The 20,542-nt window shown below is 31.7% G+C and overlaps 1 protein-coding gene across 1 annotated transcript in view; it reads right to left on the bottom strand.

Moving 5' to 3' along the window:
* Positions 1 to 20,542, bottom strand: part of ADGRL3 (adhesion G protein-coupled receptor L3) — a 558,496-nt gene that overhangs the window by 35,673 nt on the left and 502,281 nt on the right. The window contains exons 20-22 of the mRNA XM_049790056.1: positions 13,280 to 13,306; positions 10,583 to 10,751; positions 875 to 1,000 (exon numbers count right to left, since the gene is read on the bottom strand). Of these exons, the coding sequence (XP_049646013.1) occupies positions 875 to 1,000; positions 10,583 to 10,751; positions 13,280 to 13,306 (322 nt within the window). The remainder of the gene's footprint in view (positions 1 to 874; positions 1,001 to 10,582; positions 10,752 to 13,279; positions 13,307 to 20,542) is intronic.

The following is a 20,542-nucleotide window of genomic DNA, read 5'->3' as shown; positions in this document are numbered from 1 at the left end:
CCTTTCTTTTCCTTGATATCTAAGTATTCTCCTATATTAAAGGTTTGTTGCAGACATTCCTTTATTTGGAACTTTTAGGTATAATAAAGGAATACAAGTTTAGTGAAAATTTAATAAAATAAATTTTTATGCTTGATAATTTGTTTTATTCATTTATTTGATAGATTGATCTTGAAACACTTTTAAAAAATGACCTTGCTATGAACAGCTATTTAGTTTAACATGTTATTTAAAATATTAAATTTATAATCTATATTTAAAGGTAATAAGGATATTTAATTTCTTATTTTTATTTATTTATTTTTGTTTTTTGGGCCACACCCTGTGATGCTCTGGGGTTACTCCTGGCTATGTCCTCAGAAATCACTCTTGGCTTGGGGAACCATATGGGATGCCTGGGGATCAAACTGCGTTCGTCCTAGGTTAGCACGTGCAGGGAAAATGCCCTACAGCTTGCACCACCACTCTGGCCCTAGGATATTTAATTTAAACGTATAAATAATATTGGGGAAATTTAACCTATTAAACTTAGAGCTGGTTAAGCTTTATGATACATGAAACATAAATATCAGAATTTTGAGTTGAGTACCAAACTATTTTGTTGGCCTTTGTTCTATATTCATGAGTAAGAGAGCAAAAATCACTAATTTTGAAAAATGACACTACATTTCATAATGTAATTGTATTTTATATTCTTAAGTTTCTGTTTTATTCTTCTTGGATATATACTAAAATAACAACAACAAAACAACCAAGTACCATGAATTTTATTTTTGTAAAAACCAGGAACAAAACTAACAAAATATCAAATTTATCAATTTATAACAAGAAATAAGTACTTTATGTTCAGTTTCAATTAACAAATATTTTGTACCTGTGAGCCTGTAGAGTAGCGTCCAGGAGTTCGAGAACCAGATGTTTTCCCTGAGCCAATGGAACTCTCTGTACTTTTGCCACTACAACAATGTGTTCGCAGACATTTCCCATATTCTTTTCGTACCTATCCAATTAAATGTGAATCTCTGTTAGTGTTTCAGGCAATTAATTTGAGCTAGGAGATCTTGGTATAAATGGTTGCTCCATTTTTAGATATTCATTGAAATAATTCCCGGTCTTACAGATATAGAATGTCTGTTCAGCATATATATATATATACATATATATATTTATATTTACAATACAAAATAATATTTGTACCATCAAACTTGAAAGTTTTCATACCTAGAACCGTTTAAAACACTTATACCCCCAAATCACAACACACCACCACTACAAGTTAGGCAAAAGAATAAAAATGTAAAACTCTTCAAAACACTAATATCAGCATCATCAATTTTTTTTTGTTTTTTTTTTGGGCAGACTCGAACTGGGGTCTATCCCAGGTTGGCTACATGCAAAGCAAACGCCCAACCGCTGTGCTATCTCTCCAATTTTATTTTAATCAATTTATATGAAGAGGCTTATTAGTGTATCAGTGCTGCACTTACTGTTCTTGAGGCAGAAGCCTAATGAAGAAGTTATAGAAAAATAGAAAGGACAAGAGAGAAAAGGTAGAAGAAACAAGAAAGAAAAGATTGCAAGAGAGAAAACATTTTTGACATAAACATCATCTGTTTAAATGTAGAGTTATTCATTTATTTTTAAAAAATGTGGTCAAATTTGTAGTTTTGGAAAGAATTTACTCCTTCAAAATATTTTTAATAATCACAGAGAATTATAATTACCTTTTTAGCATTATTGATTATATTTTTTATTCTAGTTGTAGGTTTGTGGGTGAAAACATTTTACTGATGCTTTGATAAAGAAAAATGTATCAGCAAACTTAGGAAAACTTTAATCAAGTTTAAATTTGGGTCCAAGGATACAGCTCAAATTGTTTGCTCTAATTAATATGTTGAGATGCCTGCACCTGAAGGCTTCCCCTGAATATTTGTTAATCAAGTGCTGTGACACCAAGGCAGAAGAAACTTTCCAGAAATGCTTGTGTAGACTCAAAACATTGCTGTTAGTCACTGCCTAGTTTATCAAACAAGACAAAATAAAACATGCTTCTCAGTTACGAGTATGCTTTCTTACTTTTTGTTTGTTTGCTTTTGTGCTTTTGTGGCCATATTGTATTTTTATTGGCCTTTTTGCTTTTATTTATTTATTTATTTATTTATTTATTTATTTATTTATTTATTTATTTATTTATTTATTTTGCTTTTTGGGCCATATCCGGTGACACTCAGGGGTTACTCCTGGCTATGTGGTCAGAAATTGCTCCTGGCTTGGGGAGCCATCTGGAATGATGGGGTATCTAACCGTGGTCCATCCTAGGTTAGTGCATGCAAGGCAAAGGTCTTACCACTTATGCCACTGCTTCGGCCCATTTTTTTTTTCTTTTTGCCATTTTTTAAAAACTTGGTGCTTAGAAGTCTTTGTGCCTGAAAGTCACTCATAACGCAGGCCTCAAACATACAAACCAGGTCTCAGTTCATCAGGCTACTGGGCATCACTATTGGTATTCATTTACAAGTTACACTCAATATAAAATAAAACTGTATAACATTATCATTAGCTCTCATGATACTCAAAAGAAGAAGAGACAGAGTATGGTTGTGTGATTGTCTTGGATAATATAAACCACACAAAAGTGGCATATGTTAATTATAAATATGTTTAAGATTGTTCCAATTTTTTGTCACTAATCTCTTTCATGCTAGATATTAATAATTAGACATATTTAAAATTCAGTGTTTATAAGCCAGCTCATATTTTATTTATTTAAAAAAAAATCAATTTTTGGGGCCAGAGCAATAGTACAGCGGTAGGACGTTTGCCTTGCACACGGCTGATCCAGGATGAACCAAGGTTCTACCCTCTGGTGTCCCATCTGGTCCCCAAGCCAGGAATTATTTCTGAGTGCATAGCCAGGAGTAAATCCTGAGCGTCACTGAGTTGCAAAAACCATGAGTAAGCTCTGTTCATAACCAGGTATGACTTCAGAAATATCTCAAAAATTAAAATTAAAAATAAAGTTTTATCATAACCAATGAAACACTTCGTTTTTAGTAATGTAAAAGTAATAAAAGGTTTTTAAAACAAGCGGTTTAAATATAATCATATTTAGGAGAGAAAAAAAGAGATTAGGGAAGGGCAGAGAAGGGGAGAAGATGTGAAATATTAGTGAAGTTAACACAGGAGAACCGTTCTCATTCCTATTGCAAAGGCAACAGTATTGTATAAGCCACAGGGATTATATACTATTTATATTTTTCAACATAGGTTAAATACCATAAATTGTTTATATACACAAACAACTAGCAAATCAGGAAATCTGGTGATGCCAAGTCTCACATTATCAATATAAAATAAAGAACCATGGGGCCAAAGTTATAGCACAATTGGTAGTGAATTTGCCTTGCACATGACTGACTCAGGTTTGATCCTTGGCATCCAATATGGTTCCTGAGCCTTCCAAGAGCAATTTCTGAGTATAAAGCTAAGATTAATCCCTAAGCACTGCCAGGTGTGACCCCAAAACAAAGAAACAAACAAAAATACAGAAAAAGTATACTGACTATTTTATGTGATTTGATTTAAAATGATTAGCATATATTTTATATTAAAAAAGGGAAGCAAAATAAATAGACTATGGTCATAAGACAACTTTCTTTACCTTGCCATAGAGGTTATTTAAGTATCAATTAGTTGCTTAGTCTAGGCTCCTACTTCACATATTTTTCTTTTTAGTTATATCAGATGAGACATTATAACATCATTTTGAGGTTGCTTTGGATTACAAAAGGCGTGAAATAAAATATACTTTGGAAATTGAATATTTCTTTTATATCTTGTTTAGAAATGAGATAATTATGAACTCTTTGAGAGTGTATTACATAGTTAAGAGCATAATGGAAGAAAATGTGATGCCAAACTAAAAATCTTGGTAACAAAAATTTGTATTACATATTCATTAAAGAACTGACAACTGGATTTTGAATGATTTGGATCATTAAAAATAAATGTATATAAAAGTGTCTTAAAAGTTTAACATTTCATGTTTCTCTAAAGAAAACACAAGTAAGATGATTAACATCAGCACATTTTAGAACTTAATCAGATAAAAAGAAAAAAAATCCTGAAATCTTTATTGTTAAACTATTTGTCTATGCTACTCAGACATGTTATGAGTCAACAAATTTCTCAAAATTCCAATACACATTTATAAGTGGAGAAAAGTTTTTTTTTGTTTGTTTGTTTGTTTGTTTGTTTCTGGGTCACACTCAGCAGCGTTCAGGCGTTACTCCTGGCTCCACATTCAAAAATTGCCCCTGGCAGGCTCAGGGGATCATATGGGACGCCAGGATTTGAACCACCGTCCTTCTGCATGCAAGGCAAACTATCTCCATGCTATTTCTCCGGCCCCAAGTTTTTTAAGAATAGTATGAAACCACAATAGTAGTTTTATTATTAAACCACATAAGTAGGTTTATGTATACCAGAGAGAGAAAAGCTGAAATATAAAATTTTTGATTTAAAATTTATTGTAAAATTCTAGTTTTCAAAGCAGTATGATACTGACATAAAAATGCGCTTCAATCAACATACCAGATTCAAGAACCAACATTGAACTCTACACATAACTTCAATTAGCATTGAAAAAGAGCCAGGCACATTCATTTTGTAAGGTTGTTTCTTCATTAAATGGTATTGGTATATGGTTAAATTAAGCAACAGAGCAGTACATATTCCTTAAAGAACAACTAAATGGCCAATTGGTATATAACAAGTCTCAATGTCAACAAGTAAAAGGGTAACACACACACACACACACACACACACACACACACACACACACAAACTATAGTAAGACATTACCTCAAATCAGTTAGAATCTCTCTTTTCAAGAATATGGGAAGAAATAGAGAAAAGGGAGCCTTAAGGTAATATTGGTGGGAAAGTATTTTAGTGAAACTAGTATGTAAGTTCCCAACAAAATGAAAATATAGCCTACGATCCTTCAATCCTTCTTCTGGTGTAAGGACATGCAAATTTAATGATAATTTTATCAATGACTTTACAGTTGAAAGGTAGTCTTGCAGAACTTACCATATAGCTAATATTTGTAGTAGGTTATTCCATCTAACTTTGTGTAATTTGTGTAGTTATAGCCTATGAAATTTTTACAATGCCAAAGCCATCTAGCAATACATTTCTCAGAACATATCCCCATTATTAAACAATGCATGACTAGAAAACAAAAGAAATCAGGATTTGGGAGAATCTGCACTCCTACGTTCAATACATCATTACATATAGACAAGACAAGATATTGAAACAACCTTGGTTTGTGAATAAAATGGCAAAGAAAATGAGAGTTTATGAATAGTTTCTACAGTTTATGTATAATATAACATGAGTCAATATATGTAATATGTAACATTATTTTGCCTTGAAATAGAAAAATCATATGACAACATGAAACAACCTTGGTAACTATGGCAAATGAAACTAATTTTAAGGCAATTTTATATGCAATTACTTAGATTTGCAATTCATGGAAAGTGAATACAATGAATGGCTGTTGTCACTGTTTGGTATTAGAGAAGTAGAAATTTGCAGGTTAAGAGGTAGGTTTTAGGAATCTAAAATATAAACTATAGTGAAAAATACTGTGTTACCACAGGAAATGAAGTGGTAAGTATACAAAATGAGAAAAAAATATATTTAATACTAGATAGATATTTCACAATAAAGATGTACCAAAAGAGCACATTGGCTATCTTAAACTTATACAAAACATGCTCATTATATTTTATTGTTTAATAATAAGAAATATTTCCCTAGAATATTTGTGCAGATTTCAGAGAATGAAATAAATTCCTGCTTTTATTTATAGAAAAAAATAAGCAAATAATAATTCCACTTTCTTTATGTTCTCTGATATTGGGCCACATTATTTATTTAGGTCGAATAAAATGCCATCAAAATGTAAAAGCTAAAAGCAAAGTCTGGACAAAAAAATAAGTATGCGTAGTGCTTGTTTTTACAAATCATGAATGCAAGCTTTTATCAGGGTTTTGCAATTTTTTTTCATGATGTGCCAGATACTCAATATTTTAGTTTTTGTGAGCCAAGAAGCAAAATCAAGGACATTGTGTATGTACATATTTAATATTTTAAATGTACCAATTTAAAAAATGAAAAAAATTCTTGGCAAACTGGCTGTAAAAATTAAAGACAGCTGGAAAAATGTGGCCCATAAGCTTCAGTTTGCTGAACTCTGTTCTAATGATGCACCAAACTGAGCTTGGTGATAACATTTTTTAAACAAATTTTATGTCTATAAAAATTTTCATATTAACTATGTAAAATGTTGTTTCATATCTGTGGTCAGAATTTCTTCCAGAATATTACACACAATTCCTAGTTGTTCCAGTGTTGTTCATTTGTGTAAATAATAATAGTAAAGAAAACAAATAGGTATTTGGTAATTAAAATACAGTAAAATAATAAATGCAAGGGCCAGAGTGGTAGTATAAGCGGTATGGTGTCTGTCTTGGGCGCGCTAGATTAGGACTGACCACGGTTCAATCTCCTGGCATCCCATATGGTCCCCCAAGCCAGGAGTAATTTCTGAGCACATAGCCAGGAGTAAGGGCCGAAAAACAAACAAAATAATGCATAGAGTATAAACAATTTCATTGCACATAATTTTATATTGAATTAAGTTTATTTCTTTTTTTTCTTTTTCTTGAAAGGTTGTTAGTTTCATATTATGGATGAGAAAAGATTCTAGGATGAGAAGAAGAGAGAGCAAGGAAGAGTGAAAACCACTAATGATCTAATATTATTGGCTTTCCTTACAGAAAAAGCTCCTAATACATTGGGAGATTGGGAGTTGGGGAGAGAGGAGAAGTGAGGAGAGGAGAGGAGAGGAGAAAGAGAAAGAGAGAGAAGAGGTGAAGAAAGAAAAGAACAGAAATTCTAAGAGAATCTATCCCAAGTAAATGATACTATCCCCCTAGAGATTGATTGGCTATTTAGGGAAGAATAGCAGTCTAGGTTGCCAGTAGGTTTCTATGATGCTGAGTAAATGAGGGGGAGGGGGCAGACAGAAGAGAGAGAGAGAAGAGAGGGGGGGGAGAAAGAGAGAAAGTTTTTTTCAAATTAAGCTTATTTCTAGCTAAGAAAATAAAAGTGAATGATTATTGTGTTATAAATTATTATGATAATTTATGAAATATGAAAAAGAGAAAACATTTCTTTAAAAATATTTGATGCTGCACTTAAAACAATACCAGAAAATATCATAAGGTCTAAAAAAAAACAGATGAGTAGATAAAGAAGTAGTTTATTTACAAAGGAAAAATATGCATCCATAAGAATATATGGAAAATTGCAGATTTTTGCAAGATGGATGGAACTGGAGAGCATTGTTTTAAGCAAAATAAGTCAAAGGGTGGACAAGTAGAAGATGACCTCACTAAGTAGTGGTACTGTGAACAAAATAATGTAATAGACATCAAATTTTGGCAACACTTGGCCCTGAATTAGGGAACTGCTAATCTGAAATAAGGACAATGGCTAGAGATAAATTTAAGTGGTATTGAAGTAACAGGAGAAATATTGGTAGAGGGGTCTTGGACTCATTAGTGATAGTTAAGTGTGGTAAGCCATGAATATCAAAACCATAAATATTAATGAACTGCAAATTAATGAACTGCAGATTAATCTATAATTAATAAAGTATATAGCCTATTTATTACACTCATCAAAGTGCCAATAACCTTTTTTCTGATGAAAAGTAAAAAGTGACACAGGTTAGTTTTTTTTTTTCTTTCAGAGAAGAAATTTAGGATATTACATGATGTCAACATCAAAGTGAACATGGGAATCTTGTATTTAATAACCTACATTAATCTGGGTTCTTTTTTATAGGCAGTCCCATTAATTGTATTATGAGTAGAAAAGTGAAAACATTCTTGAATATACTGCAGCAATTTAGATGGTATAGACTCAGTATTTTGGAAGATCATTCACTCCAAAATGGCTCAATTCTAAGTACATTTAACTTTATTAGATTCTAATCCAAACATTCTAATATAAACCATTTTTATAATCTATATTTATAGGCCTATGCAATAATTATTATCTGAAACTAGATTTATTATCATATTAACATGTTTTAATACCAGCAGCCATATAAAACAGTCAAATAAAATTAGATTTTTCTTCACTCGTGGAAAGATTTTTCGATTTTAGTTTCAGAACCTTTCAGTCTTTCAAACCCACATTCCTAGTACAAAGTATGTTCAACCATGGATTTCTCTATTCTTTAGACGTAACATTTTAAGGTTCAAATCATGTTTTAGAGATTTTCTTTACATTTAGTTACTTCACTTTTAGAGGCACTCAATATATCTTAAGAATGTTTTATCTCCACATTATACACAAGAAATTGGTAATGAGAAGATTAGTTAACTTTCTCATAGTATCTAATTTTTTATTTTTATTTTTGGGACACATGCAGTGGTGTTCAGGGCTGACTCCTAGATTTTTGCTTTGGGGTCACACCTGACAAGGCTCTAGAAGATCATATGAGATGCTGTAACTCAAACTCAAGCCAATTGTGTACATACACCATACCTGCTTTTGTTATCTATTCAGTGGAAGAACTAGGACTCAGATTCTGATAACCTTGGAAAAGGTTCTATATAACTGAGCCACAAAAGCCAAATTTAATTTAATCAATTATTTAATTTTTTGAAAAGAATTAATTTTTCTTAATTTTAAACTATATTTTCCTTAGCTCATAGGCATTTGCTTTATTTTAACAAATTAATTTTTGTTATGGTATCATTGTTTACCATACATTTAAGTATTTGCAGAGCTGTTACACTCTCTGAGTGTCACAATCCCTCCAACAGAATGCCATGATTTCTAACCATTGTCTCATGGCTCCTTTCTTCCAACCCCTTATCTTCCTCATTTAAGGTTCTATTGATAATTCTTGGAGTTAGTATTCATTGAGGATTGCTTATTCATTTTCTTTCTTTGAAGTCTGCATATGAAAAAACTCAAACAGTATTTGCAAAAACCATATTTTAGATAGTTAACTAATATAAGATTTGAAAATCAAAAATATCTTTATTCAGAAAAGGCATTTATACCCCAAAGTAGCACTATTTATACTCCCATTTTGCACTATTTTCAGTAGCTCACATTTTGAAACAATCCAAACATCCAAGAAGAGGTGACTGGATAAAGAAACTATGGTACTTGTTCATGCCGGGATATTACTTAGTGATAAGAAAACATGAAATAATTATTTTTGATATATGTATATTTTAAAGTATCATGAAGAGGAATGTAAGTCAGATGGAGAGGTAAAGATACAGAATTCTCTTTCCCATATGCTGGATATAAAAAAAAAAAAACACAGTAGAAAAATGCACGAAGAACTGGTCTTCAGGAGGACATTTACCACAAGTCAGGGGGAATGGATGGGGACATTAGGGAAGCAGACAGTGTGTTGGAGGGTGCTGGAATGAAATCAATGGATGAAACCAATAACATTTTATATTCAAAAATATTTTATATTTTAATATTCTAACTCACAGTTTTTATAAAGCATGTTTTAGATAAGATATATAAATACTCAGTATGCATTAATTAATCTATTTTCTCATAAGAAGCTTGAATGGACATTTATATCATCATTTTAATGAGAAAGGAGTTCTCAAGTTGTGCTTTGTAGGTCCAGAGACTCCATCCGGACACACAGCCATTTGAGATGGTGTTCAATGCAAAGGCCTGAGGACATGGAGTTGCTTATACACTATGGTGTCAGACACTATCAACGCCATCTATCCCAGTGAGAGACGAAATCTATCAAATAGGTATCCTCCAGGTTTACTGTCAGAGATATCCAAGGTTATCTAGTGCCAGGACCAAACCCAGGTTTAGTATACATTCACCTTAACCCATCTAATATCTGCCTGCTTTCTCTTGATTTTTAAAACTAGTTTCCAATGAGATAGAAAATAAATATTTTCTACAAGTCCTTCATACATATGTTACACTTCTATGCCATCTTATGAAAGTTACTTATTAACATAACATTTTACTATTTGAAAATAAAAATAGTAAATGCTATTAAGTTAGTTCTACAAGATTATAAGTTTGGTTCAACTCAGAATTCGTGTGTGTGTGTGTGTGTGGTGTGGTGTGGTGTGTGTGTGTGTGTGTGTGTGTGTGTGTGTGTGTGTGTGTGTGTGTGTGTGTGTGTGTGGTTTTGGGGTTATATCCAGTGGCAATCAGGGGTTATTCTTGGCTGGCTTTGTGCTCAGAAATAATTCCGGAGATGCTCGGGGGAGAACATATAGGATTCTGAGGATTGAATCAGGGTTGGCCTATTGCAAGGCAAATGCTGTACCACTGTGCTATTGCTCTGACCCCTCTCTTTGATTTCTTATTAAAAAATCAATATTTATTTTATAGAATAATAGATTGGAATATCATTAGATTATATATTGCTTGTACTGTAATCATGAAATGTACACCACTTAATTTTAAGCACAGAATTTTAGCTTACCTTTTTTTGTAGGACACAATGGAAAATGAATATAAACATTCCCTGTAGAGAATTGAAAATGGTGAAAAGATACGCCATGATGACTGTGCTTTCATTAATATACATGAGTCCAAAGGCCCAGGTCAATCCTAATAGGCAGAGAAGAGCTATTGCACCTATAACCCATGACCTGTAGAGAGACGAGAAAAATAGGAGTTGAGTATCAATGACTGGCCTTTCATTATTGCAATAATATATAAACAATACCAACACTGAAAAATTGTTACAGTAAGTTTTATTGACAAAAAATGTAAGACAGGTGGTGTAAGTACTATAAAATTTTAATGAAGACTACAAGTTTTCAAGCTTGCGGAGATAAACATGAATGAAAATGCTATGAACACAATTTAAGCAAAAGAAGAGTTTTACTATTTAATTATGCACGTTTTTGTAGCACATATGCAAGTGATATGGAGATGAAATTATGATGAAAGGCAAGGTGGGGGGAATCTATAAAGCTGTTAGTTTCCACTGGCCTCATTGGTATAATATTTGTTTGGTTGGACTCTCTCCTTTAGTCCATCAGCTGATACACATTTGCCCCATTTTTCCAAATTTCCACTTTTTCCTTATAAATCTTTAGTAGCCACTTACAAAAGGACTCATTAGATCATCCAGTTTTTGATGGCATGTAGGATTTTTAATTTGAACAAATGTAAGGTAGAACGATTGGAGAAAATTCTACTCCAGATAACAATTTGTTTTCTTAAACTTTAGATTTCAATCTTATAGGTCATAGTAGACTAGATTTTGGGTATCAGAAAATTGGCAGCTTTGTTGAAAAGAAGCTGAAATACTCAAATACCTTCATCTCTTTGAAGTGTCTGTGAATTTAAGGGATTAAAAATGAAGCTGAGAATGAGGATGGGGTAGAATGAAAAAGTAATCTAAAATGGAAGACAAATTCTCACTTAACTCCATTCCTTTGTTCCCTCCAAGCTGTCACTCATAAGAGTAACAAACAGGCAATAGAAGTACATGCATTTGTGGTTATGTGTTATGCACTTACTATTTATATAAAATTAATCTTTCCATTACATGGAAATCTGGTAATTGAAAAAAAAGAATCTTTCTCAATTCTTTTCAAGTATGTGTGAGAATAGGAACAAGCCAATATATTAGATCTCTATACAAATCATGAATCCACCTCTATCATTTTCCAGAACACTTCTCTTAAACAGTATAAACTACTTTTTTAGCAGACTATTATTCTCTACTTATATTGTCCAATGAATAGCTTTTGGAATTGAAACTGGAAAATAAAGATGAGAAAATATATTGTATTTATCATAATATGAATCTAGACTTAAGAATGTTACCATAGTAAAATGCATCTTCAGAAAAAACATGGCCTCAAAGTTGTCAATTATGATTAAATTCTTCCTAAAAACCTAATATCAAATATTTAAGTATTTACTTTTTTCTTCCACAACCATCAGGAGCTGCATATTAGATTTGTCTTCTAAATTTTACATGTTTAGTTATTATATTATGTATTAAAATTCTTGAATAAAGAATTCCTAGAGGGGGATTATATTTGCAAGTGTCATGTTTGCTTACATCAAAATAAGAATGTTTTCTATGCTTATTGTTATTCTACAATTAGATTTAGATATATTAGGACTTCATTAAGATGAAGCTTTTTAAAGATATTGGAAAAAGGAAAAATGGGAAGAACTGCCCTAAAATCAAGGCAATTTTTTGATTTCAGATTTAGAAATAAAATAAAATACTCAAGTCAGGTATTATCCACTTAAAAAAATAACCATGGTGAACTCACTGAGTGAATGCTGCAATGAGCCCAATTTTCAAAATAAAAAGTAAATAAGAATATGAAGAAGTAAGTGAATGGCACTGAAGAAAATGAAAACAAAGGACTCTTCACCAGAAGAACAAACTGAAAATCTGTATAGCAAGGTTACCCACATGTTTCCAATCTTAAATTTATTGTTGAAGGATATTTCATTTTAAAATATATAGAAAAATTACCAAATCTATATATCTACATTTATTCTTTTTTCACCTTTTTCTTGTTTTGACATTCATCTTATTAAATTAGTACAGACTTGTAGCTTTGTTTCAGAAACTTAAAAAAGATATATTAGTAGAGAAATAGATAATCAACAGACAAAAGTCTAATTAGAAAGGTGATTTTGCAAATATAGAATTAATTTTTGAGGGAGGCATTTTCACTTTTTAATGTTATTATAAAATTCTTTTTTAATCAATTGGGTAATTTCATTTTCATAAGATCATATTGAAGACATGTTACCAAATCACAAAATGATTTTGTATGAATGATGTCCAAACAAACAAGAGAGATGAAGACGTGTGCAGCAGAAAGAAAAAAACATCACAATGAAAAGAGAAAGCTATTAAAAGCAAAACAAGTCTGTACCACATGAGCTGTTATTACTATGGCACTGAATTCACGTGATATCCAATTAAAAGAGGTGAAGAAGAGTTTTTGGACTAATACACCTGCAGTGTATTTATGCTGCATTTCAGCTGTATGCCTGATTATTTTCCTGCACAGTTTGCTCTTCTGCCTCAATGTGAATGACAGAAGCTCTAATGATTTTTCAGTACTGATCTGACAGCTGGTTCATGGGACCACACTGATAAATGGAATTTATCAGCCATTCAGGTCATTCTTACTTGATGAAGGGTCTGTTATCCTCATAGCTAAAGAATGCATAGACATAAAGACAAGAACACCAACATTAGCATTTTATGACAAAGAATTTCAATGAAAAATATTCTCCTGGTCCCCAAAGGCTTATTTTCCCCCTTCCTAAAAGGTATTAAAATCTTCCCTTTATATCTAGAAGGCAAATTCTGAAATGACCACGAGAACTTATATAACAAGGAGTGAAATCAATTTTACAATACTGCAATATCCCTTATGAGACTCAAAAATTCTATTTTTTCATCATATGCTCATATTACTTGTGAATTGACAGAGACATTTATATTTTAGAGATCACATTTCTCTAGAGAATGAGAAATCTTATGAGCAATCTGGAAAGAACTTGGGGGCATACTTAAAATGACAGATTTTATGTCACCTAAGGGTATCCTTACTTTGTAATATTAGTAGGTAAGATTACTTAATCATGGGCAGTATAATTTTAAGTAATTTAAACTTGCAGATGATTGACCTATGTTAAATCAAATATATACTTTTGAAAATAATTGATACTGACTACTTAAAAATTCTTTCAACTATTGTTCTATAGAGGAAAATGGAATAATATTTTGAAGCAATAGGAGAAAATATAACTATGGTTCATTATCACAGCTATTTACTATTTAAACTAATATTATTCTGATAAAATAGGGTCTCGGTGCCAGATTGTAATGATTATCTAAGGAATATTTTGGATCATTATTTTTTTTACAGACATAAATGCTGCTGAGCAGTGATTGGACAGAAAGGGAAGAGAAATTTTATTTTCTCTTACCACTTGCCAGAGGCAATGGTTTATGATACTATGCATACACAAATGAAGATCGTGGACCTCAAATCAAACAGATGTATTTGAATAAAGAAAATGCTGATGAAAAATATTATTCTGCATAATGAGAAGACTATAGAATAGAATCTAGTATCTAAATCCACTTTGCCTGAATATTATGTCCTATTTAGTTACTTAATAAGTAAACAAAAATTAATAAATCTCTGGTTTTGTCCATTTACACATAATTACATGGCGAGGGTCTAGAGAAATAACATAAATAAAATGGTTGTCTAGCATATGGTCACCCTGAATTTTATCTTTAGCAGAGCAAATAGTGACCCCTAAGAATAGTCAGAAGTGTGTTTGATCTCCAGCCTCATCTATGTTCACTTGCCAGGAGTGAACCCTACAAATAGAGTCAGGATTAAGCCCTGAGCATAGCTTGTGTGTTCCCATAATTAAAATCATATAAATAAACATGACAGTCATGATGCAATTTTAGTGTTATAAACTTCTTATTATTTCATATATTATGTATAAAGTGCTCATAACACTGTCACTATGTGCAGTGATAATTACATGATTAATATTAAAGTATTTAAAAAGAGATCAAACACTATAAGTATACAATATATTACTAAAATAATAAAGAATCAAATAAATAATTTTGAGAAGATAAATTCATTTGAAGATATTTCAAGAGGACAATTCAATTTTATAAAATACTGCATATAATGAAATAGGTGTATCGGAAATAAGCTCATACATGAAGCAGGCAATGACTGCTAACTTGGCAACTACTGGCTGACTTGGCTTCTTTAAATTTAAAGTAAGTGAAATGAAATAAAGTTTAAAGTTTAGTTCCTTGGCCACACTAGTAAGAGTAAAAGTGCTCAGATATTTAGTGCTTGCCATATGGGACAGTACAGTTCTAGAAAATGTTTTCACAAAAAGTTCTATTAGTTTTCTGGGGCCGGGCGGTGGCGCTGGAGGTAAGGTGCCTGCCTTGCCTGCGCTAGCCTAGGACGGACAGAGGTTCGATCCCCCGGCGTCCCATATGGTCCCCCAAGAAGCCAGGAGCAACTTCTGAGCACATAGCCAGGAGTAACCCCTGAGCGTCACAGGGTGTGGCCCAAAAACAAAACAAAAAAAAAAAAGTTCTATTAGTTTTCAATTAGAAGATTAGGGGCATTTCAGGGAAAAAATGAAATTATAAGAATTATTTAGAGAACAACATGGATACTTGATGAAAATATTCTTAACATTTTTAAATGATATTCTTATATTTATATTAACATTGAAAAGCTAAGGAACAAAGTAACACTAATTTAATTCTATGTAATACTAGTGAATTAGTGATGCCAAGTTCATAATTGGAATAACTTTCTCTCATAATTTGTATAGTCTAGTGGCAAGGTTAAGAAGTTTTGGGGCTAGTATATAGGAATACATGAAAAAATCCTCCACAAATTATGTTAGATTATATAAATATTACAAAAATTAAAATATAAAGTTTGACATGTAGATCTAAAACTGCTGCAATGAACTAGCTTTCTTTAAATGTGAAATACAAAAAGAAATATCATGGAACAATTCAAAACTTTTGTTGGTAATTGTGGGATTAGCCAGTAGCCTTATTCAATGATCAAGATTGTAATACTAGCTCCACTTACAGTAAGATGTACCCATGAGTTTAACTAATGTCCATTGGGATGTGAACAGAGGTGAATTACGACATTTCTAGGTCTTGCTAATTAAATCATTGGAAAAATGTTCCCCTTGGGTATTTTTTTCCTCCTCTTTGTCTAAGAGAATGTGACAGTAGAGCCTTAGACCCAGAAATAAAAACTGTTTGTTGATACAGATGGCACCATATTTTATTTAGACCACATAACTTTAACTCTCTTAAAATCAAGTTTACAGCACTAAATTTTCGAGAATATTTTTAAACAGAAGTTTAGCTTGTGCAATATTTAAGAATTAAACAATCTCCCATGCTTTTGTTAATGTGATTTCTTTTTTTATATAAAAATATATGCTAATGGACAATCACATATTTCTTACTCCTATCTTCAAGATGACAAATACAATATATAATGTCTTAAAATAAATATCACTAAATATTACCTTTATTATATCAATTCCATTGTACACCCTCTCATTCTCAGTAGGCCCACCTCCAGATCTCAGACCCTCTGTTGACTTCTCCAATATTTCCAGTGAGGTTATCATCTCAGCTGATATCCCAAAGCTGTTTGGGGTCCACGAGTGGATTTCCTCCATTCCCCCTAGGTCCATGCAGCCTTCATGCATACTCCCGTCATCTCATAGATGCACTTCCACATCTCAGAATTTCTCCTAGCTTATTAATATTATACACACAGCATCCGAGCTCCATATCCATACTCTGCTCACTGCTACTTTGTACCTGAACCACACAACAGCTCTCTACTCTTTACTTCTCACTGTTAGCTAGTCAAATTTATATTTCTGTCACTGAATGGGGATTGACAGGAAAGAAAGAGAGCAATAGCAGTCTAATCCTTCAGATCTCCCAGGGGAGCTCAAAGATTCATCCTCAGCAAAGCAGAAGCATATAAAATAATGGGAAGTTATTTAGAATACCACGATCCTTAAAGAGTGAAAACCACAGCATGGAAAGCTTTACCAGAACCAGCTCTGTAAACTCACAGAAAATTACTTTCGGTACACATCATTCAGAAAGTTTTAATAAGCTAAAAGAAGCTAGGTATGACACAAGTGGTTAGCAGAGCACAAGAAAGTATAAGAATCAACATGAAAAAAAAATCAGAAGTGTCAAAAAATTACAGAACCAAAGAATAATGAATGAAGAGTATAGTAGGTGATATGAAAAATATAATATAGATATAAACAGAAGACTAACAGAAGCCAAGATAAAGATCTAGAAGCTCCAAGGTGAGCTGCAGAAAATAAGGAGAAGTTTTGGGGAAATGTGAAAAGAAATCAGTAGCACACCAGACTATGTGAGGAGTTCAACAGAAACAATGTAAGAATCATTGGCTTCCCTAAAGTATAGATGGAAAATTCTATAAAGAATCTCTAGTTAAAAAATCATAAATAAGAATTTCCAGAGCTGGGGAGTTCAAGTATCCTGATCCAAAAGGCTTTAAGCAAAAACTGACCCAGATAGAAATGATTTTAGGCACATTATAATCAGAATTGTAAAAGAAAAAGAAAAATACTGAGAGCAACAAGATCAAAAAAGGAATTTAATATGTAAAGGAAAGCCCAAAAGATTCATAGCATATTTATCAAATAGACTCCGAGACAGAAAAAATGGTGAGATATAGTGGAAAAAAATAACAAAACAAAATAAAATATAAACCCCTCAATGAAATGAGGCCCTTACATAGAACACTCTGCCAACTAAATAAACTAGATTATAATGCAATTTTGAAGGAATGATATAGGTTTTCATGGCAGACAATACTTTATGAAGTTAATAGTCTCATCCAGTTTTACAAGAGTTATTAAAGGTAGTCCTTTAAAGGATAAGACTTCTCAACATTTTGGGATGCAGTGTGGCATTCATTTATGTTGCTTATGGTGGGATTATACTAGATTAAAGGAAATATTTACTTCTTGCTTGCTAAGCAGTTTAATAGTCATTTAATAGTGAATTATCATTTTAATTATATTAAATGCTTGATATATTGTCAGGTGATCTATTTTTACTGAAATGTATTTTATTATAAAATTTTACTTGCTAAGTAGATCTTAAGAATTATCTATAAAATAACATTTTCAACATAAAGCCAATATTCTCTTTTAGGATAAAACATACCTTATGGGCCTATTAAAACTTTCTTTGACAATCTTTTAAAAATCTCTTTCCATTACTCTTGCTATAAATATATATTGAAAATATATTTGCATATAATTATACTATTAATTTTTTAATTTATACATGAAAAAATAGTTTTTCAAAAATTCGTTATCAATTTATTATTGAGTTACAATTTTCTATTATTTAAGCCATTTAACTTATATATTCACATATTAATCTATATATTAGTATATGTGTTCATATAAATGTAGGTGCTAACTCTTGCACAATAAAATATAGTTTTCAAATCTGGAATAAAAGGAAATTTTTCTATAGAACTGAGCTTTTCTAGTGGGGTGTGTAGGGTAGGTAGGTAGAAGGGATTTTAGGATAGTGATAGAGAAAAGAGAGTACTCTGGTGGTTTTTGTGTTGGAAAGATGTATTCATAAAAGTATAAGTATTGCAAATCACAGTAGTTAAATCAATAAAATAGTAAAGAATGAAATGGAGAAAGAAGCCTACTCTAGCAAATATTTTTGTCTTACATTTGATTTTCACTAGCATCTACACTAAGAATATTATTTCTATATCAATATCATGAAACTATTTTAAAAAGCAATAGTAAGGTGACCATAGACATCATCTTGTCAACTCATCAGCTAGTCCAAGGACTCATTTCATTCTCTAAAGGGAGGCAAGCTAAGCTGTGAAAACTCCCGGGTTTGTTGGTCTCATAAATGATAGCTCTGGGTACTTTAGGAAAAAATTCTTGATAAATCTTCAACCTTGATAACCCTCAACAGCTACACACACACACACACACACACACACACACACACACACACACACACACACACACACACACACACACTCCAAAGGCTTTTCACTGCTTTTCAACTGATCTCTTAAAAGTCACCTAACAGAAAAACAAAAACAAAAGCCCAGATATGCTGGTTCCCTAGCTGTAAACTCTGGGGTTTTCTCAGTGTCTGCATGGTCCACAACACTTTGCATCTCCTTACTTCAGAAAGCCATGGCAGCTATAACCTAGGACCCATAGCCACAGCCATAATAGCTCATTGATCCAGGATCTTCACATATCCCGTAATTCCTGGACAGCAGTTGTCCTGAAATACCTCCCAATTTTTCAATATTGACATCCCAGGTGTAATGCTTCAAATCAAATGTGAAATTATCAATAAAACTACATACACTCAAGAAAAAAACCAATAACACACAATGTTCAATTAGCAACAAACTTATAAACATTCATGACTTAATCACCTCACTGTGAGATATAATAATTTTCACAATTTTTCTTTAGTGATTTTTAAAATAATTCCAGTACTGTCTAGTTGTAACAAGCAGTGATAAGTTAACAATACCTATATCAATTATTTTTACTGGCTAAGAGGGCAGGCCTTGGGGAGAGTCAAAAACTGGACAATGTAGACGAAATGTTACACTGGTGGTGTGATTAGGTTTGGGACATTGAATACCAGACACAAGTACAATGTGAGCTGTTTTGTAAATCATAGTGTCTAAATAGAGTAATAAAAAGTGACAAGAATCAAGATAAGAATTTCTAAGCTATCTCTGAATAAGCTGATCGTAATTATACATATCTATTTAATATAAGTCCATAAAAACAAAAGTACTATTAAAATCTAGGTCCATGAAAACTTAGCAAAATCATTAAGAAAATTATTTTCTTTATTTTTAAAACTTCATTGAGATATAATTCACATGTCTAACATTATGTCCATTTTAATAAAATTAAATTTCCAATAAAATTTATAGTCACAGTGTTGTGTATACATCATTTTAGAACATTTCCATTACCTTAAAAATTGCCCTTGTTTGTAAAGGTTAAATTCTCTTTGCACCAGATAAACACAAATGTACTTCTTATCTTTATAGGTTTTTTTAATCTGGACAATTCATAATAATTAACACCTAAAATATGTGGTATTTAGTATTGTTTCCTTAGTCTAATACTTTCAAGGTACTTACATTCAGTAGGATAAATCATCATTAAATTTTAGTGGCTAAATACATTCTTTATGTGTATGTTTCATAATTTAATTACCCAGTCATCTGCTATTGTTATTTCAGTTATTTACAGTTTTGCACTAAAGCTAAAAAGAATTTACTTCCTGTGCATTGTATATATGCATATGCCTATTTACCTTTAAAAGTATATAGAAGTGTATTATTTATCATTGGTTAATAATTTTATATGTATTTAGAGATACAATTTCACTCTTTCTATATGTGTGACTCATCATATCCACCATTGAAATTACAGCAATAATACCAAATATCTTCAAGAAGATAATTTTTTTCTTTTCTTTTCTTTCTTTTCTTTATTTACTTTTTTGCATAGGCGCAGTAAACATTGGGGAAATTAGAAAGGAAATTAATTCCCTTGGTTTAAGAGATAGAGTGTCTCTTCGAAGATCTATTTCTAAACAGGAGTATCAACTAATAAATATGTGCTTTGACATAAATACTCAGAATTTATCATATCATTACAGACAAATGATGAAACAATATGACTGGATTAATTTAGTTAAGGGATAATCTTTCTCCAATTCAACATTTTTTAAGAAAAATCGTGTATTACTACTTTTAACATGTTTTTTGAAGAA

This window comes from Suncus etruscus, chromosome 16 (assembly GCF_024139225.1).
Source record: "Suncus etruscus isolate mSunEtr1 chromosome 16, mSunEtr1.pri.cur, whole genome shotgun sequence".
NCBI lineage: Eukaryota > Metazoa > Chordata > Mammalia > Eulipotyphla > Soricidae > Suncus > Suncus etruscus.
This window is presented reverse-complemented; position numbering and strand designations above follow the sequence as displayed.